The 17,619-nt window shown below is 41.2% G+C and overlaps 1 protein-coding gene across 3 annotated transcripts in view; it reads left to right on the top strand.

The window, feature by feature from the left end:
- Positions 1–11,323, top strand: part of khdrbs1b (KH domain containing, RNA binding, signal transduction associated 1b) — a 30,162-nt gene extending 18,839 nt beyond the window's left edge. Inside the window, exons 9-11 of one of the 3 annotated variants that reach the window (XM_034705707.1) lie at positions 3,883–4,072; positions 6,196–6,264; positions 9,128–11,323. In XM_034705707.1, the coding sequence (XP_034561598.1) occupies positions 3,883–3,989 (107 nt within the window). In that variant the 3' untranslated portion in view covers positions 3,990–4,072; positions 6,196–6,264; positions 9,128–11,323. Of the gene's footprint in view, positions 1–3,882; positions 6,265–9,127 lie in introns of all 3 variants that reach the window. The other 2 variants (XM_034705706.1, XM_034705708.1) reach the window with 2 other exon arrangements.
- The last annotated feature ends 6,296 nt before the right edge of the window (positions 11,324–17,619 follow it).

Genomic DNA, 17,619 nt, shown 5'->3' with positions numbered 1-17,619 from the left:
TCCTCCTCAGAACAGTCTGTTTTCTCTCTGACCACGCCCCCTCAGGAAGTGGATGTGCCTCGGCTCTCCAGTACGTTGATCTAATGTTTACATGTTGGCTGAATATACAAGGCTGCTCACAGACCCGCGTTACTTCAACCCTCTGAATCTGATCCAGAATCTGATCCTGATGGAGAGGCGCCTGCAGCAGGACCTTTCTGAACCATTGGTCACAGATTTAGTGTTTCTTGTTGTTTTATTTATCAGTATGTCAACGTGTGTCTTGGTACACAGCTACGAACATGTAGCTATGTGGCTATGCTAACTAGCGCTAGCACTTATCCATGATAAATAAAAATCATCCACTAGATCTTCAAATCTGCAGACGTGGGGAGTAAAACCGACCTCTACCAGAAAGACAGCAGGACCTTTCTGAAGGATTGGTCACAGATTTAGTGTTTCTTGTTGTTTTATTTGTCAGTATGTCGACGTGTGTCTTGGTACACAGCTACAGCTATGAACATGTAGCTATGCTAATTAGCGCTAGCACTTATCCATGAAAAATAAAAATCTTCCACTAGATCTTCAAATCTGCAGACGTGGGGAGTAAAACCGACCTTTGTGTTTATTAAGACAGCCTACAACTAGCATGCCTCCCTCCTAAGCTCCTTGTTAGCACACATGTGTGCAGGTAATGAAAAACAGAGGAGGGGTTCAGTATTATTTTATACAGTCTATGGGCTGAACAAGCTCCGAGCTCTGACTCAGTGACAGACCGGATATTGTTGTTACGTAACAAAAACGTCTGAAGTCTGAAACGGCTCGTTTCACACACATTGACAGAAAGGTGGAGAAATCAGAACAGGGGCAGAATGGATTTTTTTCATTCTCGGGGGGTTTGTAGACATGCCAGGGAAACATATTTCAGGTAGAAAACCATTAAAAAGTCCATTTTGCATGATATGTCACCTTTAAAATTAAATAAAATCAACACAGTACAATTAATAAAATGAGTAAGAGTAGAAAGAAAAGTTAAAAATAAGGTAAAGTTAAAAAGATCAGATTAATTCAATAAATGAATAAGATACAGATATGTTAAAGCATGATTCTAATAATATTAGAACAGATAACAGGGGAACAAAAACTCAAGGTGTTTAAATGTGACTGAATGAAACAACCTGCTGATGGAGGAACACAGCAGGCACGCATCAAGGTGTGTGTGTTTATGTGTGGTGGGATGTGGGGGGTCGTAATGATCAGATTTTTCTGAGGAATAACAATACAGATCATAAATAGTAATGCATGTAGATAATAGTAGTGGGATTCACATTAAGCAATTGAAAACAACAGAGAGACACAAAAACATTAGAAAAGCAAAGAGTAATTAAACTTTACAGCTCGACTGTATTTAGTTGTTGACAGCGTTTCACAGGAGTCTTCTCAAACTTAAGACTTTGTAGTTTTGCAGTTTCTTAAAATTCCACTGTTAAAACTGATGACATCTATAGTGGTAGAGTTAAAGAAAGTGTGTTACTGATGAAACCAGCTGCTGATTGAAACTGCATCCAGGTCTTCAAACATGTTGATAAAGTCTTTAAAGAGCTCTGAACAGGTCTGGATGTTAACTTCAGAGTATGGTCCCGTGTGAGGCAGAGGCTTTAATATATGAGACAAATGAGAGCACATAATGACATGAGGCACACTGTGTTCTATTATTAATAAAGTAGATATTTTTAACCCTGTCTTTATTGAACTTACAGAACATTTCCCTCGTTACGTGATGATTAGGTGTAAAGTGATGGGAGTACAAAATGATTAGAATCCCATCTACTGTATGCAGTGATATTCAGTGATATGGTGGTCCAGCACACCATTCATTATTGATTGATTATTAATGGAGGGCCTGCTTTATAGTTCTGGATTTACTTTAATAACTTTAATGATAAATACATTTAACTTTGGCAGGATCCAGCTCCATCAGACACGATCCTTCTAACCATCTCATGTCGTCCCAGCAGCCTTTTTTTTTAAACTGCATATTCAAACTAGTGCTGGGCAATACTGAAAATGATGTTATCAGGATAAAATATTTCATAACAGTCAATATCGATAATTATCAGGATAAATATCAAGTCATTATTTCATATAAATGTAAAGTCAGATTTCTGCTCCTGAGTGAAAGTTGAAGACAGTTTGTTAGTTTGGATCTGGATTTAGTTTCTGATGAACTTCTTGAATCCATCATTTCTGACGGTGCTGACAGGAAGCAGGTCTTTAATGGAAGATGAGATTTTTGTGAAGTTTTAGTTTGTAATTCTTATTTTTCTCAGGTTGAGATTATTTCCATAATTTGATTTAAATTTAAAACAAAGATATATAAAATTGTATTCTGTGTATCAGTTTGTTAGAATATTGTTTTGAGTTGTGCTCTTCCTTTAAGGTTACTAAGGGTTATTGGCGAGTGATGTTGTTTCCCACAGTGCAGTGAATGCATCACAGTTATTCAGTGTTCAGTTGTCCTACAGTCACGGTGGACATTAAACATGTTCACATCATAAGTAGTCTCTGTGCTCTTCCTTTACCCACATCCTGAAAGTAGATTTAATGAAGTGTATGAAGTTAATAGTTAACACAGAGTCGACTCAGTGTCAGACTAACCACTCTGCTTTCAGCTGCTAGCTTTTCAGTTTTCTTCAGTGTCCCTCGTTTCAGCTGTGTTTACATTCAGCTCCAAACATCTTTAAGCCCCGCCTACCTCTCACCCTGCAACATGATTGGCTGTTCAATGCATTCTTCTTCTTCTGTCTAATGTTGGGTGGCAACTAGCGTTTAAGGCTCATCAGCGCCCCCCCTTTCCAGTGTTTAGGGTGTTTAATTACTAGGGATGCAACGATATCAAAATGTCACGGTAGGATATTGTCACGGTATTAAAGCCACAGAACGGTATTATTGCGGTATTGTTGCTGACTTTGAAAAAATGTCATAGTGTGGAAAATGAAGTGCCAGGAATGATAAGGATAAACACACTTACTGTAATTGAACACAAACATAATGCTCATATGTTCTAATCACAGTTATTACTACCAACAGGTATTTTCAAGTGCAAAGAACAGTGCAGGCACATCCAGTGTTTCAAGTAACAAGCAAATAAAACAAACTTTCAGTTGAGTGTCTTTAAACTGACTGGAATTTTGTGACTTGGCTCAAGAGTGTTCACCAACCTTTTAAATCCCTCATTGTCCACCACTGAAAACCGCTGCAGGGTGATGATTCATCAGGTGTGTTCTCATATTACTTGTATTCCCCGACTCGTAGACGATCGTGGTCTGACAGTGTCTGCAAACAGTTTTTTTTGCGTGTCTGTCATGTTTTCTCCTCGATCGTTTTTGATTACTGCAAAACCAAAATGCGTCCATACTTCTGGTTTAAACCTGCAGGAGGTTCCACTAGTTTAAGTTTTCCACTCTGCTCCCCCTCTGTGCTTTCAGCCATCTCTTCCTGCACTGTGCAGGGGATCATGGGAGATGATGTTTGCTTCTCAGACCGGCCCACTCAATGGCGCCAGAAAAAAACTACACTAGTGGGAGTCCTCCGAGTCCCTGTTTGATACCGTCACATGCCACGGCATTAATTTGAGAATTTTGATACTGAAACACTGCGATATTTACAATACCGTTACATCCTTAGTAATTACAGGTTTAATTATATCAAACTTTTATGGAACATTTGTCATTTATACTGAGGAAAATTATATCGCGATAATTATCGTTATCAAATGATTGTCCAGCCCTAATTCAAAAAAGAGTTTTGATTTTTTGAACCCCTCAGGGCACCGCTGGTGTTCACTAAATTAATCTTGTAGTGTTTTAAATCCATACTGAAGTGTTCATGTGTCCACTCCAGGCCAGGACGACTGGAACGGGACCCAGCGAGCAGCTCCAGGGAAGGCCCCTCCCAACTCCAGAGGTGCCAAGACGCCTTATCGGGAGCACCCATACAGACAGTACTAAAGCGGACTCACCACTCTTAATGTGTCGCCCTGACTACCGCCTGTGTACCATGGCAGCTCTCGCTTTAAGCAGCCCCGACAAAAGTAATTTTCCGTTTAGTCTTTGGTTTGGTCTTTCCTACACTGGACTTTCTATGAAAAAGCAAATTGGGAACTGAGAATCAGAACTGTTTTTACTTTTGAGATTTGATCACAAACACCTTCCCCCACCTCTACTTTGTCATTCCAACCAACCACCTATCCAACCAGCCACCATTCCTTCCAACCAAAGCGGCTTTTAGATGGGTTAGAGAGAAGTTGGCGTCCTTACTTTGTACATTTTGATTTGAGGTTTTGATTCTTTTGCTGTATTTTTTCTCTTCCCCCTTTAACCCCACTGGCTTTTTTGCAATGTTTATCCTTAACTTTCCAACTGTTCAGGAGTAGTCACTTCTAGCAGAGTTAGGGGCTTATTATACACCTGTCTAAGGAACTCATTATAAATGTTTTTAAATAAAAAGATTCTGTTGAGGGTCAGTTGCAGATTCCCATTTAGGCTACATTTCAAAATTCTGTTAATATAGTCAAATAAAATACCTTTTTAAACTTTCAATTATGTAATGTAGTAACAAAAATCCCTATCTTAAATTAAGTGATGGTTAAGAATCAATGTTAATGGAATCAGTACAATTCTTTCTTGATGATGGTTTGTTTTAAATAGCTCTAAAACGTTGTCCATTTAGCCTCAGGCAGCAATATTTGTCATTGTACTTAGAGTTTTGAAATATAGCCCTAATAGACACTGTTGAGATGGACTGTCCTCATATCCTCAATTCGTTTTACATGTTAAAAATTAATTCTAAAACTCTGAAGACACAGTGTTTGTTTGGTGACAACATGGCCAACACATGGCTTACTGTTATGCAAAACCCCGTCCAGGTCTTCATTTGTGATCTGAACCTCTGTAAAGTGCATGCACTGAAGGATTGGGACAGAAATCTCCACATGGGTCTTCTCTTGTGCTAGAGAGAAGGGATCCTGCAGCTCAATCTGAACTCTTGTACATATTTTAAAACAAATTAACTGTACTTACTCTGCCACTAGTATCTGTACCCTCTCCATAAAACACATTATGCTACATGTGTAAGCTTGCCTAAATAGGTTACTAAATCTGTCCAAAAGATGTTTTGCAGCAGTTTGTCAATAAAGCTTAGTTTGTTTTTAAGAAATTTAACTTGCTTTATTTTGTTTCCTGTCCTAGTCAAATTTTGAAATGGCTTTTTCAAAAAACCCCTCCAGCAGTCAGATGTAGCTGTTTTCATTTGTTTCTCATTCAAAACCGCATTTTAAATCTAAATGAATGTATTGACGTCTGACAACTTTAACCCCAAATGATGTCTTGATTGATTATCAAAAGAGCACAACTTATTCTTTCTCTCTCTTTCTATACTTTTTAAAAAGGACCCAGAGGTAAGACCTCTAAAATAACCTGGATAGCTTCCTAATGTGTATAGAGTTCTAAAGCATTGATTGCCTGGGTATGTATAAGACTTTTTCAATCCTATTACCTGTGGTCGTAACCGTTAATGAGAATTGCTTTTACAGCATCTGAAAATTAACTGAATTCAAACCACCATTCAGGTCTAGGCTTCATTGTCATGAAAGACCCTGGCGCGATGGCTACTTTAGTACAGAGTAATGGCAGTGCAATGGAGAGGATGGTTATAACCTAGAGAACTCCACTGTAAAGGTAACCTAACCCTAAATGTTTAATTTGGTAGTGTGTTTATCCTTTGACATAAACTTGCTGGTAAATGCGTACAGTTTCTTAAAATATCATTCAAGTCATGGCAACAACAAAAAAAGAACCGACTCAAAAGTAAGACAAACGTATTGTCCAATACATCATACAGTAGTGGATTTTATATACCAAAATATATGTATACTAACAAAATCTATTAGAATAGCTTTAATGCAACTCTTGCTAAAATGAACAAAGTCAAATCTATGTCAACTCTTCTATACATTTGAGCTGCAGTTACTTTTTATTTGCTGTGTAAAGGTTGCTTACTGTAATTTTTAAAGGTTCTACCTGATCAGACTTATTCCAAATACAAAGCTTGAGTTGCATGAGCATATCTTCTCCTGTAGAGATTGCATGGTCTCTGTCTCAAGTTTCTCCTGTGTTTTAAGACGGGGTATTGATTTTGTGCTTGTCCTTCCTCTAGGCACAGCAATTGGTCACTGAGTGCCCCAGAGACTGACAGTCTACAGGAGACAGTCCACAGAGATCTCAGGTGGGTTTGCTGCTGCACCTGTTTTTATTTTTAAGGAGCATGCTGTTGGATTTGTCATGTTTACAATCAATCAATCTTTATTTGTATAGCCCCGAATCACAACAAACGTTATCTCAAGACTCTTTTACAAACAGAGCAGGTCTAGACCACTCTATGTCAAATTATGAACAGAATAAGAGAGAGAGGGAGCGGTGAAAGTGATGAGACGAGTAGTAGAAGCTGTTGCCGCTGGAGTCCAGCACGTACGTATCAGCTGGAGTTTGGAACGTCCACAGCAGGAGGACGTCTACGGCAGCTCAGAGGAACCTACGAGACAAGGGAGCTCAGGGACTCCAGAAAGGTCTATGGTTAGTAACTTTAATGGGACAGGCAGAGTTAAAGTAAGTGATGAGGGGGTTGGGGGGAGGGAGTGCGAGAGGATCCCAGTGTGTCAGTGTGCCAGTTCCCCTGGCAGTCTAGGCCTATAGCAGCATCACTAAGAGCTGGTCCAAGCCTGATCCAGCTCTAACTATAAGCTTTATCAAAAAGGAAAGTCTGAAGCCTACTCTTAAAAGTAGAGAGGGTGTCTGCCTCCCGGACCCTGACTGGGAGATGATTCCAAAGGAGAGGGGCCTGATAACTGAAGGCTCTACCTCCCATACTACTTTTAGAGACTTTAGGTAGGACCAGCAGGCCTGCATGTTGGCGCCTGCTTTACAGGCTGCCTTTTGTTTAATTATTGCCTGCCATAGAGTCGGTTTTAGATATTGATTTCTCTCTCTTTCAGGCAGACCTTTTGTATGTCCGTGTTCGCTCAATATTAACACCAACCTGCATAGAATTTAGAAAGACCCGGAAAGCTTCATCCTTCTTCATTAATGTATGATTTCATCTTAAAGCCTTTATTATTAAAATGTAAACAGCGGACTGTAATGAAGGCTGTTGAACAGACGTACTGTTTATCAAAGACTGGTTCCAGTCTGCAGCCTCAGATACCCCTTTTAAACCGAGGCAGTTTCAGGGCCGGTTGGGAGCCGGCGCTCAATTGGGAATCGGTTTTCCGTGTTTCGACTTGGAGTGAACCGGCTCCCGGCCAGGAAAACCGGTTCCAACTCTTTGCTGGTCTAGAACCGTGAACCGCTTACATCAGGGGCGAGGGGCGGGGTAGCCGTGAAAAATAAAAGAGACTAATGGATTCCAAGACAAAGCAGTGGTCGGCCGAAGAGACAAGCTGCCGTTGTCCGACATCGTTGTTGTTGTGAGGGAAAGTTCGCCCCTAGCGCTGCTGGGAAAAGCGGTCACTTACATCTGACGTCATGACGTGCCTCTTCCACGGGCTCGAGCGGGCTGAAAAACAAACGGGTGCCGTGTTGGTTCATCAGTTCAACCAGCTCCAAACCAGCGCGAGCACCAGCCTGTAAATACAACCCGGTTCGTGTTGGTCTAAAAGAGGTATTTAAGGAGACGTTTTACATTTAGAGAAATATCCACGCACAGCAAAGAGGAAGGAGAAAAGGAGAAGGCTCGCCGCGTTTAAAGATGACTTAAATCTGCCTACTAGTCAAAAACAAACTGCATCATTTTACCATCCACCAGACATCTTTGATTTTATTTACAGTAAATCTACATTTTCCAGTGTGTTGTCTTCTCATCTCTGGAACAAGCAGGACTAGTTTGGCAGCTGAACTCACACTAATGGACCTTTTTACTCGCTTCTTGCAATAGTAACTTTAAAAGCTAATAAAGGCTCCCTGTGATGGATCAGCTATCATCAGCTGCTGTGTGAAGTGTACACAATTTGCGAGCAATGGTCTGGAGCATTCAAAACACCGGTGTGCTACCTCTTTCTTTTTCAATTTCTTTAAAAGACCATTGTGCAGAAAAGCCCTAAACTTTCTGCTGATGCCTGTGGGCATTTCAGCCGGGGTGGAATTATGCAGCAGCAGCACGTTCATGATATTCACAGCATTTCAAAGGTTGGCTGATTCTGATGATTGCCCAGCTCCTGTAAGTCGCCCGGCTTTTGACAGTGCCTGTGAATTGGTGTGTGGCCACACTAGCCTTCAGCGAGTGTGAGTGTGGGAGAATAGGACTCCGGTGTCAGTGTAGTCTCAGGGAAAGTGACTAATGAGGATCTGTAGCTCAGGGCTGTGTGACAGAAGGAAAACAGAAGTGAGAGGGCTGCGGCGATTCCCAAAATGGAACCAGCAGGAGGAAAGAGTTGTCAGAGGGATTGTTCATGATGCCCTTCATACGCCTGAGGCAGGAGAGAGGGAAATGAAAGACTGGAGAAAGTGATGCTTGTTGGTAGGACTTGAGAAACATTAACCATATTGGCATTTTAGCAGAGGAAAGCAGGATAACAGAGCATTTAGGAACCTTTCTGAAGTGTAATTGGATAAGAAAGGTCACTCTCAAACACAACTACCTCCAGTTGTAAGACACGTTTCTTTGTGTCGAGAATGCAGCACAATAGCTCACTGGAACGTTTTTTTAAAATGTTCTTCTGAGTGTCTGCTAATTAAAGAATATATGGTGTTTCATGGTGACCTGAAGAAGAACATGTCTGATCCTTGTTGGGAGTAATATACTAAACACTCTGAGACTGTGACGGCTGCTGATGGAAATGTTTATTCTCCAATATCAAATCTCAAGCCAGGAATTATTCTTATTCAGCATATCTACCAGTCATAAAATACATTTTTGATGCTTAATGTCACTGCCAAAAAATAGAAATAAAGCTCTTTTTTGTGCAAACACTTCCTCTGAGATCTGTCAATCCATCACAGTGAAGCAGAGGAAGACTCCAGACCAACAGAAGCAGCGTTGTGTGTTTTTATTTGGGCTTATGACAGCCTCTCTCGTGGTTTTGTCTCCTCTCCAGTGAAGCCGTACACAGAGGCAGCTCAGCATGAAGACGGTGGTCAAGCCAAGCTCTCACGGGGCTGCCCTATTATGTTCCTGGCTGGGAGGGGTTGTGGTGGCTGGCTGCCAGGCGACCCACAGTAGCCTGTTGATGTTGAGCGGAGCTGGCTCAGACTCCCTCTGGAACACAGCTCAGATTGTGAGTGGTCGGTGAAGATGCTGAGTTTGCTTTGAATCCAGAATAATGAGAGACTGAACAGTTCTCTGTGTCATTGACCCTGTTTTTGATATTGATATGTGTCTTTATTCATATTGAATTTAACATGCATTATCTCTCTGTAATGATGGTCACATGAAGCCTCTGAACTCAGCTCCTACAGATCAGCTACTCTTCTATTGTTTCAGCCTAATCAGCTGTCAATCAATCAATCAATCAATCAATCAATCAATCAATCAATCAATCAATCAATCAATCAATCAATCAATCAATCTTTATTTGTATAGCACCTCATGTCTCAACAAACGTTATCTCAAGACTCTTTTACAAACAGAGCAGGTCTAGACCACTCTATGTCAAATTATGAACAGAGACCCAACACCAAGACAGGATAAGACTCAGTCTGACCCCACCTTAATCCACCATGAGCATTGCACCTCACAGTATTTAGCTAGTTACAGTGGAGAGGAAAAACTTCCTTTAACAGGCAGAAACCTCGAGCAGAACCAGACTCATGTTAGACAGACATCTGCCTCGACCGAGTTGGGTCTGGAAAGAGGGATAGAGGAGAATGAGAGAGAGAGGGAGCGGTGATAGTGATGAGACAAGTAGTTGTAGCTGTTGCCGCTGGAGTCCAGCACGTCCGTATCAGCTGGAGTCTGGATCGTCCACAGCAGGAGGACGTCTACGGCAGCTCAGAGGAACCTACGAGACAAGGGAGCTCAGGGACTCCAGAAAGGTCTATGGTTAGTAACTTTAATGGGACAGGCAGAGTTAAAGTAAGTGATGAGGGGGTTGAGGGGAAGGGGGTGAGATAGGATCCCAGTGTGTCAGTGTGCCAGTTCCCCCCGGCAGTCTAAGCCTATAGCAGCATAACTAAGAGCTGGTCCAAGCCTGATCCAACTCTAACTATAAGCTTTATCAAAAAGGAAGGCACCCGTGTTTTATTAGGCTGTAAACTTGTTTTCCATTTCTATTAACTGCAGAATGAGACAAGAAAAGAAGTTAAAGCTCTCGTTCTAAAGTCATGATGTGACATTTGCGTTTAGTAGATAGCTTCGTATCACTCTAGCTGCGTGTTGGGCACTCCCCATTACTTATTGCTGCGTGAAATTTGACTCAGTGTGCAAGAGTTAAAGATGCCCGCAGAGTGTGGATGGCTATCTCTTCGCAGACGGGTTCACCACAAGCTCACACACACACACACACACACACACACACACACACACACACACACACACACACACACACACACACACACGCACTCTGCCACATCTTGGCATTGCATGGCCTGTGTAGCCCTGAGGATATCAAATGCTAATTCAGTGGCCTATTTGCATGTACTCACATGTACCCTCCCCACAAATGTGCAACACTTTCATAAGCAACACTGGCCTGGATGCTACGTCTCAGCATCCAAGTATGATAATTCAGTGAGATGGGCCCAGGAGGAGAGCTGCATGTGAGAAAGGGACAGAGGGTGAAGACAGACATTACTACTTCCCCCATCTATCCATCATGCCTCTGTTGATTTGATTCCCCTTTATGCCATTTTCTGCCATTACGGCTGCTGATATTACAGCCGCCTGTGGTGCAGAGTTACATTTAGAGGTCAGAACTATACTTTCCTGTATTAAAAACACATTTCTCTTCCCCAATTCACTGGTCAGAAGCAGCATTACCCGAGTCAGAGGCTCCATTTAGTTTATTGAAAAAGCTTGCAGCATTGAAGGGGAGAACATTAGATATTAGGGCAGAAACCTTCATCTCAGATGAAATGTCAAGGGGCCATATCCAAAACAGATAATTTTTCAGTCTTTATGAGCTATTATGTCTAAAATAATGATTTTTGTGTCTCCTGTAATCTAATGAAAGATAAGTGATGGTGTGAAAGCCATCTCCTCTGGTTTAATCGATGAACTGTCAAGAGTGTACGGATGGAAAGAAAGTAAATGTTACTGTGCTATGATCAATAAAAGTAGACTTGAATTTAAGCAAGCCATGTTTCAGTCATCTGTTATGTTTCTTCTTTGCTGCAACTGTCTGCAGCACCGTCTGCTGTCTCCATCCACCTTAGTGTAAGTGGCGTGGTGCATTCACAGAACACTACGTGGGAGAGTAGATGGAAAGGTGAGAGACAGAAGGCCAGGCAGGGTGAGGGTTGGGGGATTCAGAGTGTGGTGGAGGATGTGTGAAAATGCTGCGTGTGTTAGTGTGTGTGTGTGTGTGCGTGCGTGTGTGCGTGTGCGTGTGATATTGTGGGCAGAAATGGTGGACAGCTGGATTACATCTTCTGGTGGAGAAAGATTCACACTATCCGAGGAACATGGCACGCTGATGCCTGTGAAGACTGTGACAATCAGCCTCCCCCAGAAACACCTCAGCTGCTGCTTCGACAGCAGAGACCAAACTCCAGGCGGCTGATGGTGCTCCAGTGGAGGTGAACTGACCTCCAAGTGTCCTTGATCTGCCGGGGGAAATGCAGGGGAATCTTGAAGATGTGTCAGGATGGCTGCTATAATAAGCAGTCTGTGCATTCCTGGGCTCACACGGTATGGGTAGAAAAGAGAGCTCATATCCTGCAATGTGGAACCACAAACGAATCACAGGAGTTTTAAACATCGAGGGCTGATCAGACTCCTTAGTTCATTTATTCTAAACACTTCACAAAAAGACTACACCCAGACAGAATCCATGGTTCTTACAGGTATGATTAAGTGTAGCTTTCTCTGTCTGAGCCACACTGATGCAGGCTGACAGGCGCCTTCATTACCATGAACGTGGGTACTGTGCTTCTTTTGACTCATTTCACAAATGACATCTGGCAGCTTGAACCAGTTATGCACGATATGCGTATTGAAGAATAGCTGAAAATTACAGCACCTCTCTTGAAAGTGCAATCCAGATTCTTTACTAAACAGCATCAGGGGATGTCCATTTATCTCCACAAATCTCAACATATTAACTGATTCACCACCACAGAGCCTTGAAGGAGCCAGACTTCCTGTCTTGGCGTTGGTCACTTCTTAAAGTTAGATGATCAGCTTCAGTTATGAGAATGAACCGAGAGATGAAACAATGACCATTCCATCATCATCTATGTGCAGATGTCAATCAATCAATCAATCAATCAATCAATCAATCAATCAATCAATCAATCTTTATTTGTATAGCGCCAAATCACAACAAACGTTATCTCAAGACTCTTTTACAAACAGAGCAGGTCTAGACCACTCTATGTCAAATTATGAACAGAGACCCAACACCAAGACAGGATAAAACTCAGTCTGACCCCACCCCCAGCTCAGAGGAACCTATGAGACGGGGGAGCTCAGGGACTCCAGAAAGGTCTATGGTTAGTAACTTTAATGGGACAGGGAGAGTTAAAGTAAGTGATGAGGGGGTTGGGGGGAAGGGGGTGAGATAGGATCCCAGTGTGTCAGTGCGCCAGTTCCCCCGGCAGTGTAAGCCTATAGCAGCATAACTAAGAGATGGTCCAAGCCTGAACCAGCTCTAACCACAAGCTTTATCAATGCTGGATTATCATTGTAGAACAGCTAGTGGACTCTGGATTATCATCACAGCTGAGGGAGTCTTGTTGCATACCACCACAAAAGTGTGAACATGCATTTTAACACCAAGCAGCAACCTCCAACCGTGAGAATTAAAGAAGAAGTGTTATAAACTGCAGTTTCTCGAGGATCCGCTTAAGGCTGGCTGCAGAAACACAGGAAACCACATACACACCTATTCAAAGAAGACGATCTTTACAGCAGAAATAAACATGTTTACAGCCTGGTACAAAAGAAGAGTGTAGTCTGGATAGCTCATTTCTCGATCGGTACACACTGTACGAGGGTGAATTTTTCCATAACGCAGCAATTTTGAAGATATTGAGATTACGAGTTTTCCATTACGAGAGGGACAGCGGACTTGACTGACAGGCAGTCACACTGTAGCTGTTAGCGAGGAAGCTAAAGGCCTGCCTCTTTACCTCACACTCGCTCAACAGCAGTTATGTTGAGTTCAACATTTCCAATATGGCTGCCGCCGACGATTGGCCTCAAAACAGCGCTTCAGAAACAGATGGATGACGTCACGGATACTACGTCCATATTTCTACGGACTATGGCTAACACAAACCACAAACACTTCAGACACCAAACCTCCCTCTCCTACATGTTCTACATTGGTTTGTATTTATCTGTATGGAACAGTCTGGCTGTAAGACTCCTTCTCTCTGCAGCTTTTATTAGGATTCTTATTTGCAGATCACTAACAGTCTTCCTCTGTGTTGAATTAAACTGTTTACAATCCTTTATGTTGTGAGTTTCGTATTCTATTTATCTGTAAATGTGAATGCATATGAGACGTGCAGTGTGCTGGATGTGTTGCTCTTGCAGAATAGGTAAACAAGAGGTGAAATTGTATGAAAAAAGAACAAAAATAAGCACACCATACTGTTTTCCTGCAGCTCATCACACTCCATGTTTCAAGTGTTTCAAACACACAGCTGACATTTGTCCAGAGGTGTTTTGTTGACACCTTTGAAATGTAATGCTTGCACAAATTTGGATTTTGTTTGAACCACAGAGTGCTGACTACAGCCCAAATGTAGCCTGTTGTAAATAAATAAAGCGTCTACATTGCTTTTTTAAGTCAAATGAATGGTAGTTATTTCCAACAATAGATTTTAAGATTATTTTACTGTTTTTTAAATCTCTTATTGGTCTTGCTCCTTCTTAATATTAGATGTATCATATGAGCCAGTGAGAGCCTGCCGGTCTTCAGGTAGTGGACTTATATTGGTACCAAAAGTAAGAACTAAGACATCACGCCCCACGTCTGTGGAACAGCCTACCTGAAGATCTGAGGGCTGCACACAGCATCAACATTTTTAAAGAAAACTCAGGACCGACCTTTTTAGTCTCACTTTAAACTGAGTTTTATTCCATCTAACTTTATTTATTTAATATCTAGTTCACATTTTAATCACTTTTTAAGTATATACTGACACAGTTATATTATTTATTAGATCTTATCATCTTGTGATTTTCATGATATCCTCTCAGCATTTTAATATTTTATTCTGTTTTACTTTGCTGTATTTATTTTAAGTATTGCATCTTATTTGCTTTTAATGGTTTAATATTTTAGTGTTTTATTTTCTTAGAAATGTATTTTATTTTGGTGAGCTTAATTTCCTGTGTTGAGTTTTAACATCTTATTTTACCTCCAGTGTTTCCTCATTAAGATATCATGACAGTGTTTCCTCAGTTCATTCAGCAACTTCTTTTTTATTTTATTTTAAAGGGGACATATCACGCTTTTTTCATCAATATATATTGGTCTAAGAGGTCCCCAAAACATGTCTTTAAAGTTTATGCTCAAAAAAACACTTTGAAATCAGATTTTGGCATGCCTGAAAAGTCCTCTTCTTCATTCCTCATCAGAACACTCTGTTTTCCCTCTGACCACGCCCCCTCCGGAAGTGGATGTGCCTCGGCTCTCCAGCACGTTGATCTAATGTTTACATGTTGGCTGAATATACACGGCTGCTCAGAGATCGCGTTACTTCAACCCTCTGAATCTGATCCTGACGGAGAGGCGCCTGTAGCAGGACCTTTCTGAACGATTGGTCACAGATTTAGTGTTTCTTGTTGTTTTATTTATCAGTATGTAGACGTGTGTCTTGGTACACAGCTACGAACATGTAGCTATGTGGCTATGCTAACTAGCGCTAGCACTTATCCATGATAAATAAAAATCATCCACTAGATCTTCAAATCTGCAGACGTGGGGACTAAAACCGACCTCTGCCAGAAAGGCAGCAGGACCTTTTATGAAGGATTGGTCACAGATTTAGTGTTTCTTGTTGTTTAATTGTCAGTATGTCGACGTGTGTCTTGGTACACAGCTACAGCTACAGCTACAGCTATGAACCTATAGCTATGTGGCTATGCTAATTAGCGCTAGCACTTATCCATGACAAATAAAAATCATCCACTATATCTTCAAATCTGCAGACGTGGGGAGTAAAACCGACCTTTGTGTTTATTAAGACAGCCTACAACTAGCATGCCTCCCTCCTAAGCTCCTTGTTAGCACACATGTGTGCAGGTAATGAAAAACGGAGGAGGGATTCAGTATTATTTTATACAGTCTATGGGCTGAACAAGCTCCGAGCTCTGACTCAGTGACAGACCGGATATTGTTGTGACGTAACAAAAACACTGAAGTCTGAAACGGCTCGTTTCACACACATTTACAGAAAGGTGTAGAAATCAGAACAGGGGCAGAATGGATTTTTTTCATTCTCAGGGGGTTTGTAGACATGCCAGGGACACATATTTCAGGTAAAGAACCATTAAAAAGTCAATTTTGCATGATATGTCACCTTTAATTAATTTTATTTTTTATATTATTATTATTATTATTGTTATTATTATTATTATTATTATTATTATTATTATTATTATTATTTTTGCATATATCATGTTCTGGATTGTGGGCTGGGTTTGGGGTCAGGGCTGGGGTTTGAATTGGGATGGGGGGGTCTTCTTATTTTTTTTGTTCTTTTAATGTATTTCCTTTAATTTATTTCCTTTTTGAGAATTAATAATAATAAAAATAATAATCAATAATAATAAATTCTATTTATTTAGCGCTTTTCATATCACCCAAAGACACTTGACAAATAACACAAATTAAAAGAGATGATAAAACACAAAATAGAAACAGTTCTGAAGAGGTGAGTGTTGAGCAGGGATTTGAATGTTGGCAGGTCAGAGCAGGCGGTCTGTTAGGGGAGAGAGTTCCAGAGGGGGTGGGCAGCCACAGGATACGCTAATGAAACCAGTGTTGCCAACTCCTCAGTAAGGAAAGTACTGTAGCTATTGGCTGTCCTAAAAGTCACTAGAAGTCGCTAGATGACGTCATCGTTTAATTTGCATAAATGAAATTATAATGGACGCTGCAGGAGAGACGAGTAACGTTGAGGGAGAGACAACAAGAGGTAAAAAAACACCCCAAATATGTTTAGAACTACACTGAGGAGCCTCCAACAAATCAAAGTACAACATTACATTTTTCAACCAGAACATGTTCTACATGTTTATTGTATACAATCTACATTAACTATCTAAATGGACCATAAAGAGACAGGAGGCGGGATCAGCCAGCGGTGTCATCGTACATGCATGATACATTAGCAGTCTGGATGCTGAGGGGTGAACTCCTCCTGCTCTGAATGCAGCTAGGGGGACTCACAGCTAGTGATGGGCCAATGAAGCTTCATGAACCACTAGTTGTATTATTTGACTCCTCTAGATGGCGCTCTTGGTTTAAAAATAAAGGCTCAATGAATGGCAATTCAGTGTGCTTTCAACCCTTTGTTGAACAGAGAGCGCCATCTAGAGGGCTCAACAAACACAGCAAAACATTCATGAAGCTTCATTTGCCCATCACTACTCACAGCAGCATCCCCTGCTCGTTGAGTAGAGTAAGAATGATACATGCTTTCACGTCAGTCTCCAGAAGTCTCCATTAACACCAGAAAAAGTCTCTAGATTTGTTGCTAGTCGCTTTTTTGAAAAAGAGTCACTGGAGGGGTCTGAAAACTTGCCAAATATAGAGACAACGTAGCTAAGTTGGCAACACTGCATGTAATGTATTTTCAAACAGTTTTGGCTCCTAGTGCACATTATTTCTGCTTTATTGGAAATCTGTGCTTTAAATGTTAGTGGTGTATATTAATGTCTTGCTCTTAGGTTAATGAACTGTAATTATCTGTCTGTCACAGCTTCCATTCATAGGTGTGTTAGTTCCCGGCTAAGGAGAAACCACTATGGGCCTGATCTACTAAGATCCCAAATAACGAGCGCTAATTTGCGTGTGCAAATAATAATTTTGCACGTGTTATTTCTGGGCGTGTTGCGGGTGATCTACTAAGACTGCGTGCGCAAATGATAACAAGTGCAAAAGTGGTGCGGACCGCCCTATTTTATGAGGATTTTGCGTGTGCTATCGGCTGTCACCATAGAGAGTTTGAGAGAACAGAGTGGTCTTAAGTGATAAATGAAGTTTGAAGCCATGGAGTTGGAGGTCTTTGTGGAGGAGGGAAATAAACCAGCAGAGACATCTCAGCGTTAGAAACACGATTTTGGAGGCCATCTGTGAAAAGGTGAATGATGTGAGAATAAACAGAAGATCTGCTGATGAAATAAACACATATACTCTACTCCAAAACACAATCAGTGTTTTGATGGAGTTTAGAGAGCGATTTGATGAGGCTT

This window comes from Notolabrus celidotus, chromosome 16, assembly GCF_009762535.1.
Source record: "Notolabrus celidotus isolate fNotCel1 chromosome 16, fNotCel1.pri, whole genome shotgun sequence".
Lineage (NCBI taxonomy): Eukaryota > Metazoa > Chordata > Actinopteri > Labriformes > Labridae > Notolabrus > Notolabrus celidotus.
This window is presented reverse-complemented; position numbering and strand designations above follow the sequence as displayed.